General features: G+C 35.6%; 1 protein-coding gene across 15 annotated transcripts in view; it reads right to left on the reverse strand.

The window, feature by feature from the left end:
- DNM3 (dynamin 3) overlaps positions 1 to 15,673 on the reverse strand; it is a 653,888-nt gene that overhangs the window by 102,229 nt on the left and 535,986 nt on the right. For 14 of the 15 annotated variants that reach the window (XM_081489464.1, XM_081489460.1, XM_081489461.1 and 11 more), the window contains one exon: positions 8,982 to 9,093. In XM_081489464.1, coding sequence (XP_081345590.1) covers positions 8,982 to 9,093 — 112 coding nt within the window. Of the gene's footprint in view, positions 1 to 402; positions 415 to 8,981; positions 9,094 to 15,673 lie in introns of all 15 variants that reach the window. The other variant, XM_081489456.1, reaches the window with a different exon arrangement.

Raw genomic sequence — 15,673 nt, forward strand, 5'->3', positions numbered from 1 at the left:
GGTTTTTATAACTGCACATTAACATGAGAGCTTTGATTTTTGGTCAAAAACGTCAGCTGCACTGAGTTTCATCAGACGGTCGTACCCTTTCTGCAGAAGAGTCCTCATTATTAAATCATCATCTTTGCTCTCAGTGTTGCTCTTTCCTTATAAAAACAACCTTTCTGAACCATCCAATAACCAGCCCCGAGGAACGTAATATTTCCTTTCCGAAAGGTCAAAAATGAACCGCCACGATGGTAGTCCAAGCTCTGTTTTCCCTGACATTTGCACACCCTCTATCATTTGTGTACTGTCACAGACAGTCATCTCAAAGCACAGAAACACTCTCACCAAGGGCACATGCAGGAGGGGAGTGGGGACTGAAGAGACAGAGGAGCTGCAGGAGGACAAAGAACTTACTTTGTTGTTCCCCTGTACACGTAGCCGCAAGGAAAAAAAAAAGAAATATGTTAAACAAATTTATTTTAAAATCATGAGGTTTTTCATGCTAGATCAAAATCAAAATAAGTAACTCTTCACTGACATCCCATTCATACATGCAGCACCCAAAGCTCACGGACGAGTCAAAGATTCTACTTATATTAAAGGAAATCATACATTTATAACACTAGAAAATTATGACAGAGATTTCCCCCTTTCTTTCTACTTGAAATACTTGAAGTACTGGGAACCTGGCCAAAAAGCATTGGTTTGAATTGGTAATAAGTGAGCTGTTAGCATGAAAGGCAAAGTATTTAGTATGTCGGCTTGCCCTTTCCTGACAGCCCCTCCTCCAACATGCCAAGCAGTGGAAAATTTCATCAGCCAATGCATTTTTAAACAAACACTGCATCCTTGGTTTCAAAGAAGGTGGGAAAAAAAAAAAAGAAAAAGAGCAGAGGAAAGGAGTGAGTGATCCTGGGGAGACAGAGCAAGCAGACCACGTTACGACCTCCATCTGTACCATTCCTTTATTTCGTAAATTATGAGTTTGGTCTTGGGCTGGCATGGGAAGTGAAAACTGTATAGTGGGGAGGCAGCCAAAATAAACACTGGTCCACATTCAAGAAAATGGGTCTGGAAAGGTTAGTCACAAAAATGTAGTCATTTCTAAAAGGGCCGTTTTGGATAGACACAGAGAGCAGCCAGCAGCAGGCAGCAGGCAAATGGCTGTCTTGTTTCAAACTGGAGCGGCGGGAGTATGATTTATATCAAACAATTTAACCCACATATGGCTTAAAAAAATAAAATGGTGATTCATTACTCCCAGGGCAGCCTGAGTCCTCGCAAGGTCAGATCCTGTGGGGGAGACGTGATGCGATATGGGCAGGGAACAGATCTGAACTCGCCTCACAAGGGGCCCAGAAAGAATGTTTCTCTCCACTGAGTTGCAGAGTGGAAGAGAGCTGTGAGTGGAGTGTGTGCCTGTGTGGAGAAGCCTGAGCACAGGGTGTGGAGTAACAGGTTGGGCTGGAGATCTGGCGGTTAGTTTTAAGAGAGGATGTGTGTGGGGAAGTAATACATACAAACATTTTCTGGAGAACAGTAAAGGAATGATTGTGGGAGAGTGTATTTTCTGGAAAACAATGCCAGCTGGTGACTCTGAGGGGAATGTCTAATTCAAGGACCATCAGGGCCATCATACTGAATAAAAACATAAATTTAAAGACACTAATAAAACAGCATAGAGAAGTTTCCCGACATTGTGAGTGGCCATGATATAACCATTAACATCCCTGGTTTATGTGAGACATAAATAATGGTACCAGAATGAATGAAATCAGGGGAAAAGGATTCTTTTGTAAAGACTATGCCAATGGTTCAATAAGGCAATAAAGATCCCCAGAGAGAATTTTATCAGGAGTAGAATACTATTTTAGAGAATAATGGGACCTTGGTTCTCCAAAGAAGTGCAATAGTGCTGAAAATACCTCAAACAGATGGGGTTTATTGCATTCCACAGCAGTGCAGCTTTTGATCTACCAAATAAGTTTCAGGAGTTCAACCAAGTATTTTTGCACATTAGGGAATGGCTGGCTTCCCTGCTCGGTGGCAGATGGTTCTGTTTGTAGTGGCAACAGTGATGTCACCGAGTAGGGGGCCTTAATCCTTAAATACGAGAAACATACAAGTGAAAGACGTGGTGTGGCTTTGCCATTTCTTATTTCCTTCAATCATTTCCCCAGCTGTCTATTCTGAGAGAGGCATAGCAGTCATGGCTAGTGAATTGTAAATTCTCTATAATTCCTCCACTACTCTGTATGGCAGCATTTATATTTAGAAAGTTCCTTCATTGAAAAAAAACTAAACTATTGGTCATGGAGCTGCTCTAATTTCTGTGGGAAGCACTGTTGAATAAGCTAAGAATAAAGTTATGTACAGTGGGACGAATATAGGTGTTTTCTATCTTGTAAACAAGACTGCTGAGTAAATACATGGGAGTGGTCATCACCATATTAATAAATACTTATGGGGCTCTGTGTCCATTCCTCTCTTCCCCCTAGAGTGAAACAGACACCTTCTCCCTGATTTGTTATTTGCCACTGAGAAAAATTCGGTGTAAAGTCTATCCAAAAGGACTTTCTCATTTCCCTCAGAGACTACATTACGGGATGGTTTCAACCTCCAAGGCAGTCCTTAAAAGCATGAATTATGACTGGGAGAGTCCTGACTTCAGAGGTATAGTGAAGTTCCAGGGTGCTTCCATTTCTACTGTCTAGATGGTCTATGATTTCTTAAGAGATGAAAAATGACAGTTGCTCTGTGACAACCTAGAAGGGTGGGATGGGGTGAGAGGTGGGAGGAAGGTTCAAGACGGAGGGTCATATACCTCTGGCTGATTCATGTTGATGTATGGCAGAAACCAACACAATATTGTAAAACAATTGTCCTCCAATTAAAAATTAATAAATTAAAACAGAAATCATATACTAGACAGGAGGACCATCTATCTATATAGTGAAAAAAATTAACTCTTGTAAAAAGTTCTGAGGTGTATGTCTTCACAGATACACAAAACTGAATTTGCACCACATCTGTTTCTAGGCTATGCACAGATTTGCAGCTGCACCTTTCAGATGGCCAGAATCTGAGGGGAGGAGGTTTGTGGACTCTCATTTCCCTGACAGCCTCTATGGCTCACTCCTGACTAAATGATAGAGACTTTGAGGCCAGTCTGTCCACAGGGCAGCATAATCTCAAGTCTCTCCTAAACAGTTTGGTATTCTCAGCCAACAGTTGGGGAGATTCTTCCCAAATTTCACTGATAGTTTGCAAAGAAAAGGGAACTACTAATCTGAGAAGTACAGCTTCATGGACACATTCAGTTCGGTTCAGTTCAGTCGCTCAGTCGTGTCCGACTCTTTGCAACCCCATGAACTGCAGCATGCCAGGCCTCCATGTCCAACACCAACTCCCGGAGCCTACCCAAACTCAAGTCCATTGAGTCGGTGATGCCATCCAACCATCTCTTTCCCTGTCATCCCCTTCTCCTCCTGCCCTCAATCTTTCCCAGGATCAGGGTCTTTTCAAATGAGTCAGCTCTTTGCATCAGGTGGCCAAAGTACTAGAGTTTCAGCTTCAACGTCAGTCCTTCCAATGAATACCCAGGACTGCTCTCCTTTAGGATGGACTGGTTAGATCTCCTTGCAGTCCAAGGGACTCTCAAGAGTCTTATCCAACACCACAGTTCAAAAGCATCAATTCTTCGGTGCTCAGCTTTCTTTATAGTCCAACTCTCACATCCATACATGACCACTGGAAAAACCATAGCCTTGACTAGACGGACCTTTGTTGACAAAGAAATGTCTCTGCTTTTTAATATGTTGTCTAGGTTGGTCATAACTTTCCTTCCAAGGAGTAAGCGTCTTTTAATTTCATGGCTGCAATCACCATCTGCAGTGATTTTGGAGCCCCCAAAAATAAAGTCAGCCACTGTTTCCACTGTTTCCCCATCTATCTCCCATGAAGTGACGGGACCAGATGCCATGATCTTAGTTTTCTGAATGTTGAGCTTTAAGCCAACTTTTTCACTCTCCTCTCTCACTTTCATCAAGAGGCTTTTTAGTTCCTCTTCACTTTCTGCCATAAGGGTGGTGTCATCTGCATATCTGAGGTTATCGATATTTCTCCTGGCAATCTTGATTCCAGCTTGTGCTTCATCCAGCCCATGGACACATTAATGATAGTCAATATCAACATTAAAGTCTACATGACACTGAGTACTTTCCTTCAGGTGTAGGCACCAAGCTAGATGTGGTGTGCAATAGTATTCATTTAGTCCTACAAAATCACTCAGAGGAAGAAATTATTATTTTGAGTTTAAAAAGAAATAAAAAACTAGAGAGTGAAATAAGTTGCCTAAGCCACCTGGCACATAAATGGAAGGGTAGGTATTCCAACACAAGTGGATTTGACTTCAAGCCTACCTAACTTCAATGCACAGAAGAATCTGGAATTCCTTCATGTTTATATATAAAGTCATATTGTGAGCCAACAAAATTGTGCCAGGAAAATCAGTCATTTGTTATATGTCATTCTTTAGGTATTTAATTAAATTCACACTTATTTCTATTTACACTTAGAGGAAAAATTTATGTACATGGATCATATTATTGTTCAAGTTTTAAAATTATGAAATTGTGACCTGCAGCTATTGATACACACACACACACACTTTTTGATGCTGCTTAATCTTGATGGGAAAATGGTGCAGAACAAGAAAGGGAATAAAGTTTTGGATAGAGAGGTTAGTCATAATCTTAGCAGAGGAACTCATTTTCAGTCCCTACTCCTGTTTTAACTTTCCCCAAATCTTTGAGGGAATATCTCATCAGTGAAAAACAAAAACAAAATAACCACTAATCCTTTTAGAAACAACTTCACTTTGAAACTATGTAAATTCATACTTTTAAATTTCATACTGAGTACAATTTCAATTTAGTGGCCAAAGGAAATAGAAATAAAAAATAAAATTCTGTTAAATTCAAATTCAGGTTTAAATATATTTAAAAAGTATTCTTGCTGCTCAGAAAGCTCAGGTGATGGTAGAATGCCAGAGTTCTGGGTCAGAGATGTTATGTCTACATTCACAGAGCAAGTCAGTGGCATAGTGGGGAACTAAACTCGGGACTCATTTACATTTTAGGGTCACATACCACGATGCTCAGATAAGAAGTCTACATTTAGCTTTAGGTCCAGAAAGTTTAAGAGACTGGAAAGTAATTAGAAAATGAACATGGTAAAATAGAATATATCAATGATTAGAAAACAGAATGCAATTAGAAAATGTACATGGGAATATAGTTGGGCTGTTGTGCTTTATATAGATACCCACCAGTTTTTTATTCACATTTTACAGTAGCTATTTATTTGCATCTCTCTCTTCCACTAGACTTGGAACTCCTGTAAAGTAAAAACTGCCTCCTTTTTTTTTTTCTATCTTTGAATCTTCACAGTCCACATAACAGTGATGGATGAAGGGAAGGAAGGAAGTGGGAGATGGTGGAAGGAAAGGAAAGGAAAGAAGAAAAATTTGTAGAAAACCCCAAGAGAAATGACCTAAGAGACAGAAGGAATAGAGTAGCAGAACATTATGAGTGACATAAAAAACATTTCACCATGTGGACATGATGGAAAAAGATATGATGAGGAATTGCTTGTTATAAAAAAGCATGCAACCTTAGTTTGGACAAAAAAAATTATTCTAAACATCAGTTCATCCAGATTTGGGTGATGGATATTTATCTAAATGAATCCAAACTTATACAATTTAGAAAAATGATCCATGTAGAATTTTTTCCAGTTAGAATAGAGATGTCTCATGTAAAAAGCAGAATTTTTTTGGTCTTGACTCATATCGATGTATGACACATGAACGTTTCATTATTAGGGTAGGGACTGACTGGTTTGCTGTTGACTCAATAGTTTGGTGATACAAAAACAGAAACACCAGAAATTCTAAAAATTTACTTAGAAAGAGACATCTGGTATTAGGTTACTCTGACTTCTTTGTCAAATCCTTATAAATTAAGAATAACTGTACCTAGAAGTATCACTTCCCCCAAACCTAAGATTGTTCTCAAATGCAATGTTTAGATAAGCATCCTACTTAGATTGCTTTCAGTAGTTAGCTGCCACTGAAACCTTTGAAAGTCAAGCAATTGTGTAGTATAACCTACAGAACTACATGGTGCAGAAGAAATGCAAATATTGTTTATGATGAAAGCTGAGAAAAGCCATATTCATGGCATACTGCCAAGTTTAATTTCCTGTCATGTCTTTGGCATGTGGTAAAAAGCCCCTTTGTCTCAATTTTCCAAGCAATAGTACCAAATGTATGTTGATCAGCAAATAAAAATGATGTGAATCAAAACAGTTTGTGTAGGACAATTCTAGATTTGCTTAAAATTGAGCATTCTAATAAAAAATATCAAATATTTTATTGAGCATCTTCTTTTGTGTAGAGCTATGAATACATGAAAATTCAGGTTTATAAAAACAGTTCACAGAGGGAAGGTTAATTTTGCTTTCCCAAGACAGTATTTTCCTCACGAGAGAGGCATTGCATAATTGTTTTTAATAGCAAACTTGTCTAGTACATTTAAAATAAATTTAGTTGACAAAATCATGACCTAAGAAAACATTTTCACAAACATTACAGTTTCTTGGAAGGAAGACACACACACACACATATACACATTCAGACATTTTATATAACCAACCACATTTAGAAGATAGAAAATGCCATAAAGTATTCACAATCACACTGGGACTGTATTACAAATATCCACAATGTTTTAACTCTCTTGTACTTACCTACATAAGTAATCTACAATGAAAATAATAATAATCATAAATAAAAATGGAGTGCTAACTTATGTTTACCCTGTCCAGTGCTTTCCCTACATTATCTCACTTAACCCTGTCAACGATGCTGCAGATGATTCTTGTTATTTCCATTTTAGACATTGGAATCTTGAAAGATAAAAGGGCTACACAGCTTGTAGGTGAGCATCAGAAATTTCAGTTTACACAGTTTGATGCTAAAGCCTGTGCTTTAACCCCACACGCTGTGCTGCTTTTCATAACACTCAGCCATAGCAATCTTCTAAAAATGTAAATCTGATCATGTTACTAACTGGCTTGAAACCCTCCAATGGCTTCCCATCTCACCTAGAATAAAGCACAAATGCTTGCCACTTCCTTCAAGGTCTATATAATCTGGCCACTGACCACTTCTGGAAATCATCAACTACCTTCACTTGTCCAGACACACTGTAACTCTTTGATGCTCTAAGACACTGAGCTGGCTTTGTCCTTGCTAGCCCTCTGCCATGAGCACTCTCCATCAGACATTCACATCATTTACTTTCCCACTTCTTTCAGGAGCCTACTCCAATCAAAGGGGCTTTCCCTAATTACCTTTACTAAAATAAAACTCAGTTGACCTTCATTCTCACAGTCTGTCCCTTTAATTTTTTACAGAACTTATCATTCTAACAAATAACAGTTTACAGTTACACAGTTATTCATCTACTCTAATGTCTGTTCCTTGAGGGACAGGACCTCACTGTTTACTTCAGCATCACTAGTTTATAGAAAGATAGCTGGCGAAAAGCACATGCTCAGCAGACTTTTGCAGAATGAATGAATAAAGCATTAAGTATATGTGCATTTTTTAATAGAGAACATTTGTAACATTAAACACACAACCATCAATGGATAGGACAGAGTAATAAGTAACTATTAGAACTAACAACAAAAATCAAAGTGGTACAGAAGATACCTTTGTACCTACATATCACCTGGAAAGGGTCTGGTTTCACCCCATTTGGAGGGCACAGGATGTGTCATGGGGATTCACTGTTTTAGGTACTAACCAGACAAGTGGAGGTAGAGATGGGGTTAAGAGGTCTACATGAAAACTAAAATAACAGCAAAGAAGAGAATGTTTTGGCACAAATCCTCTATCCTTTACCTCTGGAACTTTGTTAAATTCCAGTGTAACCTCAGGGATATGGTCAGGTCTGAAATCTCCTCCAGATGCTTCAGTTGTCGCACAATGTGCTCACATCTCAGACTTTCCCTTAAGAAGACTGTATACCTATTTGGGGTTGAGAAATAACCCAGCTTGTGCATGGGCAGTCGTATAAACTAATCTACAGCCAATCGAAGCACCACAAAGGTCAAGATGAAGTAGACCCCCCAAAGCTCAGTCTCAGTGCTTAACTTCTAGGGGAAACCTGGAGAGTATAATATCTCAGGGGTAGCTAGGAAGCAGTGAGAACCACACATCTGCAGAGTCTGTTTAATGCTGAGTGTACATATGTTGGGTGGGAATTCTGAAGTTTAAATCCAGGCTAGTCTGTGTAATATTACATTTTCCCAAGAACACAAATAGAAGATCTGTTTATTAACTTGAATGAGAGAAGTGTCTCCAAGACACTTGAAGTATATTAATAAAGATAAGTGGGACTATCAATATAATATTTTTTGTTCTTTTTTCACTTACAGTGACATTAACCAGAGTTTAATTTTGGATATCGGTACTACAGACATAATGAAAGGAGGTAGATTTTCATTAAAAAATTATATTTTGAAGAATATGAAAAAGTGTTCTGACTAATAATATATATACTATGATTACATAAAGAATGTTATAAACTGCTTAAATGAATACTATAGAATAGTATACTGTAGAATAACATAAAAAGGAAAATAAAATTTTAAATTAAAACAGAGAAACTCTCTCATGCTTTGAGATTACATACATACATTAGGTTTTATGGCAAAGTTGGGCATTTTCTTTAACAAATATACTGGTAAACTTCTTAAAATAGAAGTCTAATGGATAAAAAGAAATATAGGCAAAGTAAAAAGTTAAAACTATGCCAAATTAATTAAGTCAACTGAGAACTAGTTCCTTCAGCAAAAAGTATGTTGAATTATGCTTTCTCAAACAGGTTACTAATTTAAAAATAAGAGATAGATCCACTTACTAAAGATTTATCAGGATAAACTCCAGCTCTCAGTAGAGATGCCTTCCAGCTGTCTACATCCTCCTGCGAATCACATGCCAGCTCAAGGAAGCGGTAGTCTTTGTATACATTCCTGGAGTAAAAAAAAAAAAAAATCAAGCTTTTTAGTTTTGAACCAAAATCAATATGATTTCATATCCCTACGACAATGATGATACAAATGACAGTCCAAATGGAGAGTTATCTAACAGTCATTGTTGAAAAACAAAAACAATCTATTGCATTTAAAATAATTAACAAGTTCCTATATGTATGTATTATACAATTAAAACACCCTCACAAAAAGAATTGAGAGTCATCTGTACTGCTAAGCAATAAAAAGAGAAGGAACTAGAAATGCTCTCAGTATGACACGCCGAGTGCCAGCTGATGGGGAATTGTTCTGAGGGGAAGGGACTTGCCATTGTCTAGTAATTATGTAAGTTTTCAAAGTTAATTTTACAAGTCTAAATGGCTCATAAAATTTTAAAATGATGGCAATAATCTCAAAAGCTAAAATATTATGCTGGATTCAAATCAGAAATGCTCATCAGTATTGTGAAAAGGAAAGAACATTAACCAGTATTTAACAGAGTAAATTGCCTATGAAGTTCATATTTATAACTGGGACAATATTATAATTTTATATGTCCTTTCCTAAAAATAAAATAATACACAAGATGTAGAACTTGAATAATTTGGAAACTAGATAAAAGTATAAAACTGGATACAATCATCCATTTTCTACTATTGACAGATAAACTTATTTCTTTATATTCTTTTGTTCTATGCATTTTTCATTCAGTTGCTGTTCTCTCAATTTTGTGTCCTTTTCACTTACTAGCATATCATGGTCACATACTTATGCTATTACATCTTCATAAATATCAAATTATAATGGTATAATATTCATTAACATAAATATATGACAATTTTCTTGACTTCCTCCTAATAATAGATAAGTAACTTCCTTTATTTGCAATCATAAATAATACTTAACTACATATTTTCATCCATAAGTCTTTGTCTTTCTACCTTATTATCATTATTTTCTGAGGATAGATTCCTATAAATGGAGTTACAGAATTATTTTTCAAGACAATGATACATAAAGATAAATCTAGCCATCTTTCCAGAGAAGATAATCCAATTTAGACAGATACTAGCAGGTACAAGGTTAACAATCCTTTTCTCTTCTCTCTCCCAAGGTGTTCTCATTCATGCCTAAGAGTCTCAATTTACACCTAATCCAGATGAATTACATATTTACATCTCTTGTCTAGACCTGCCCCAGACTCATACTGTTCATTGACTTCTCCACTTTGATATCTCAAAGGCATCTTGACGTGAATGACTGAACTGGTGGTTTCCAACTTGATGCTCCCATTTCATGCAACATCAGCGCAATGCCTATAATTTGGAGGCACCTTGGACATCTTCCACACTCTCATTTACCTCCTTACATTTTACTACCTAAAAGTGTACTACCTGTATGTACAGTGACTATCATCCTATTACCCTCTCTCTTTGGGGCTATTTCAATAGCCTTCTCACTGGTCTCCCAACATCACTTGGACACTTTAAATTTGCTCTCTCCTGGGAATCCTTATTATCTTCTGAAAATGTGAATCAGGTATTTTTACCCCTGTTATAAAGCACCCCAATACTACTTGCTTTTAGGAAAAGACCACTTGCTATGATAGCCTACAAAGCCCTTCACAGTCTGGCCCACCATGACCTTCCTCTCTAGCTTCTTTTCATACTCTGTTCTCCTTTGCTTTTTCTGCCATGCTTACCATTTACCTCCTCAAATATGGCATGCTTACCCCTAAAGTCTTTGAATAAACTGCTATCTCTGTCTGCAGCTCTCTGTCCTTCCCCTCACTACACAGTTAACTCCTACTGTTTCTTGGGATCTCAGCTTAACCATGGCTTCTTCAGACATTACTTCCCTGATTCCTCCACAGAAGTCGTTCCTCTTTCATACATTTTTCATATTTTTATTCACCTTTCCTTCATAGTAATAACCATAGCTGTGATTTCAGTATTACATGTGGGTTTCTTTTTCTCTTTTCTATTTAATTTTGATAACACCTATCTTCCCAACCAGCCTATAAACAGTATTAAGTGGTGTATAGAATGTATCATTTTTATGCTCATCATTATATTTGCAGAGGTTTCAGAAGGATGGTGGCTTCAGTGTGCTTTGTTTTCTCTCTACTTTCAACTCAGGTCAAATACATCCTCTTAAGTCAAGAAGACATTAGGACTGGTAGTCAGGTAGAGGGTGTAAGCTAGGTAACTGCTGTGGTACTTTCTTGCTCTGGGATGAAAAAAGCTTTGGGACCACAGCAGGAGAACTTTAAGACAAGGACCAGCATGTAGCAGCCCCTTAGTAGAGCTGACCTTCAATAATCATAGGACTGCTGAGTGTTCTCAATCCTCTGGCTGTAACGAAATATGGAAGGACTGAATTTTTTCTAATCTAGTGAAGAATAAAAGCTCTCTCCAGGTGTTTCAAAAGGAAACTGATAAATTGCCCACTTCTGGCTGTGAAGACTTCAATGTTTGTTTCTTCTCACACTTACGGGACCAGTCCACTTAAAGTATCCATCAGTCGGATCTGTGCCACAATGAGCAAAGGAAAATAAAAGGACATGCACTGAGGTCTAACAGCCAGAGGAAACAAAGAATAAAGAAGGCAATCAGAGCAGTCTATCAACAACGGAGAATCGTTGGGGGTTATAAAAGAATAATAAGTATTTGAAGAGGTACAAGAGAGCATTAAAAAAGACATAGGACTAAGAAAGAAAGATTTTTAAGTTAAGATGTTGAGTAGGTAAGTTGAAGGAGAAGATGAAGGATCTTGAGAACAGAATTAGTAGATTTTAAGATTCAGTAGGAGAGTTAACAAAATATAAAGAAAGAGAAGTGTGGAGGAAAGAACCAGAACAACTAACCTGTAAATAAGAGGAGATCCAGAAAAAGAAAAGGAAGATGGGAGGAGAAAAATAATTATAAAACAGAAACTATTTTTTAAAAAGGAAATCCAGCCTGATTTTTAGAAAGACTGAAATCTGTACATTGAAAACACTGTTTCAGGTAGAATTGGTGAGAAAAGATATGACACAGTCATGTGCTAAAATAAATCTTAGGTTTTCAGATAAAGAAAAATCTTCTAGAAAGAAACAGCAAGTTGCTTACAAAGGAAAAAGAATTAGACTGGCACTGGACTGAACATTCAAAAAGAAGAAGGCAATGAAATAATATTCAAGGATTCTTAAGAGGACTGCAAACTCAGAGTCCCACATCCAGCCAGGTTAGAACCACATACCCAAACTTGAGGGTGATCCTAAGGCAGTATTAGGATTACAACAACACTCAATGAACCTGCAGAGAATGTTCAAGGTGAAGAAAAACTAAGAGAAGAGAAAACACTGGTGAGCAACAAAACTTGTCATATTCACAGAATCAAATCAAAATAAATAATGAGAGATCATCTAAGAACTGCAATATAAGGACTCAATACGAACTCTTAAGTAGAAGAGTTCTGCAACAGAAATTCAAATAGTTTAAAACTTGAGGGAGAGTGAAAGGAAATAAAGATACTCCCAAGTTCTCCTCTGATGGATGTAGGGGTGAATAGTGGAGAAGCAAAAGATCCCAGAGTTCTTATATTGTTGGAAGAAGTGGGTAAGAAGAGAAGTAGGAGAAGAAAGTGTTTTGGGAGAGAAATATTTGATAATTTGCCTCATGGAATAATAGGGCTATGTACTGATGAGTTTAAATATTAATACAATAAAAAGTACAGTAGAACTCCCCAATTTAAAAAAGAAATACAAGGAAAATTAATAGCCTCTTGATAAAATCAATAGAAAATTAAGAAAAGATACAGTAGAATAAGAAAATTTAATGACAGCAATAAAATCAAATATATTAATTACCAAATTAATAAAAGTAAACTGAATTCTGTCAGCTAAACAGTTAATGTAGGTTAAAAAAATAAAGCCCAATTTTACGTTATTTGCAAAAATAAAGGAAGAGGTAAAGAGATATCAGGCAAACAGAAAACAAAGAAAAAAATCTGCATTGAACAGCAATATTAATATAGGCGAGATAGAATTTAAAAGTACTGAACGGGATAAACAGAAATATTATATAATGATATAAAGTACAATTTATGAAGACTGGAAAATACTCTTAAACCTGTTTGCACCAAATAACATAGTAGACAACTAAATGAAGAAAATGTTACTTAAAAGTGTAAGAAAAACTTGATATAACTATTGCATATAATTAATTAAAGTATAAATATGGAAAGCTTTTAATGTGGCTTTTTCAAATTAAACATAGTGGACAAAAGATAAGTAAATGCACAAAAGAAATAAATAATACAAATGATAAAGAAAATTTAATAGATTCCTTTGTTACTTAAATAGAAGATAAAGACTGTTTCATCATCAACAAATCATTTATAAAAGTCTGTCATATACTTGGATTTGTACATATATGCAATATCAACTTTAAGAAATTTTAAAAAATAGAAATTTTATGAATCACATTTTTTGGTCATAAAGCAAAAAAAAAGAAAAAATGAATTCCTAAAAAAACGACTCAAAAAGAAAAAAAAGCACATCTTAGATAATCCTTGCATTACAAAAGAAACAAAAACAAAATTATAAATATTTAGAAATCAATTAAAAAATATAGATACATCATACCCAACCAATGAAGTACAACAAAGGCTGTGCTTTGGAAAATTTATGGCTTTAAATATACTCATCATTTAGAGAAAAAAGAAAAAATGTTAATATTCATCTATAGAAAGAAAGGAAATTAACACAGATTAAAGCCAAAATTAATAAAATAGGAAATATTAAGATAACATAAAGGATAAAAACATCCATGAGTATTTTCCTTTTAGTAATAGATAATAAATTTATGGTCTTAACTAGAGGAGAAAACAAAAGTAATACAAGATCAAAAATGAGAAAGGATAGAATATATACCCACAAATATATAGGAGATTGAGAAAATTAGAGTCAAATACTTTATGCGATCCTATGTCAAAACAAAGAACCTAGAGATAATTAATAATATACTAAAAAATATAAATCAACAAAATTAACTCAAGAAGAGTTGGAAAATCCAAGTGGTTTTTACAAAACACCACTAGAATTAATAAGATTCTTGCTAAAAAGACTAATATTGACTGTAGGACAAATTACAAAAATCAATGACTTCTCAATACTCCCAATAACTTTGAAATGGAAAAAATTCTCCAGTCATATTAGGAGAAAGCCTATAAAATACACAAAAATAAATTTTCTTAAATTAAAACAAATATGAGATCTTCATAAATAGGAAGGCATTTTGGATGGGTTGATTTGATTACACTATCATCCTAGTTCTTACTAAGTGACTAGTGCTCATGAGTATTCAATAAATACTTATTGAATAATGACTACCATCATACCATTAAAAATATTGACTATCATCTTTAGAATACCTCTGCAAATAATTTTATAATTGAAAAGTTATTTTCCATCAAAGTTCTAATACTTTTGCTAATGGCTCAGATGGTAAAGAATCTGCCTGCATTGCTGGAGACCCAGGTTCAGTTCCTGGGTTGGGAAGATCCCCTGGAGATGGGAATAGCTACCCACTCCAGTATTCTTGCCTGGAGAATCCCATGGACAGAAGAGCCTGGCAGGCTACAGTCCATGGGGTCACAAAGAGCCAGACAAGATTGAGTGATGAAGCATGTCAAGGAGGTTGAGCATTTTTATATATTTATGGAAATGGTGGTTCTTTGCTCTGATTTCATTATATGCTTTTTGTATATTACTGTAATAATTTCTCTTTTTTTAACTTGCATTTGCCTGACATATCTTTGTCTCTTTTACATTTTTGCTTTTATCTATTTTAGTTTTTAAAATAAATATCTGTTATAAATGCTAACCTTAGAGTAGGCTTTTATTTTTCATCCCAGTTTGAAAATCACCTTCTACAATCAGGAAAATTTCAATCATGTTTATTTCTCACCTTTGTTGTTTCCTATTTTTTTTTTTCTAGTGGTTTTCAGTTCTACAGGTATATGACTATCTTAAAAAGTTTTCCAAATCATTCTTGAATTCATTTTTATATATAACATTTAGGAATAAAATCATAATTCTTGATTTCTTGAGGGATTTAGAAGCTTTTACTTTCCATAGTATCTCATGACATACACAAATCTGTCTAGAAATACAAACCTAGAAATTATTTCTGCATTATTGTTTTCACATCTTTGAGGCTCCTTTTCTCTTTCTTTCCTTTTGTATTCAATTTTGTTACACTTAAGCAATTATTTAGATGGAATTGTACAAGTTCAACTTTAATAAATATATCATCAGGCATTTTCCACCTGGACTTCTCTATTTGTAAATTCTCACTTGGGTTCATTTTATGAGTTGGTTCAAAGTAGAGCTGGATATCTGAATTTTTGGTTGGGGCAGTCTCCATATTTTTCACATTGATTCAGTGAGTAAGCGAAGAAATTTCTTTCTTTTTTTTAACTGTGTAGTCCAATTTTTCTTAATCAGGGTAAAGCATGCACTAGTCACTCAAAGGATTTCAATCTAGTTCACTCTATGAGTCTTGCAAATAGTTGATTGTCATTTCCACTCGAGTGC

The sequence above is a fragment of the Giraffa tippelskirchi genome, chromosome 5, assembly GCF_054371585.1.
Source record: "Giraffa tippelskirchi isolate mGirTip1 chromosome 5, T2T-mGirTip1v1.2.pri, whole genome shotgun sequence".
In the NCBI taxonomy this organism is placed as follows: Eukaryota; Metazoa; Chordata; class Mammalia; order Artiodactyla; family Giraffidae; genus Giraffa; species Giraffa tippelskirchi.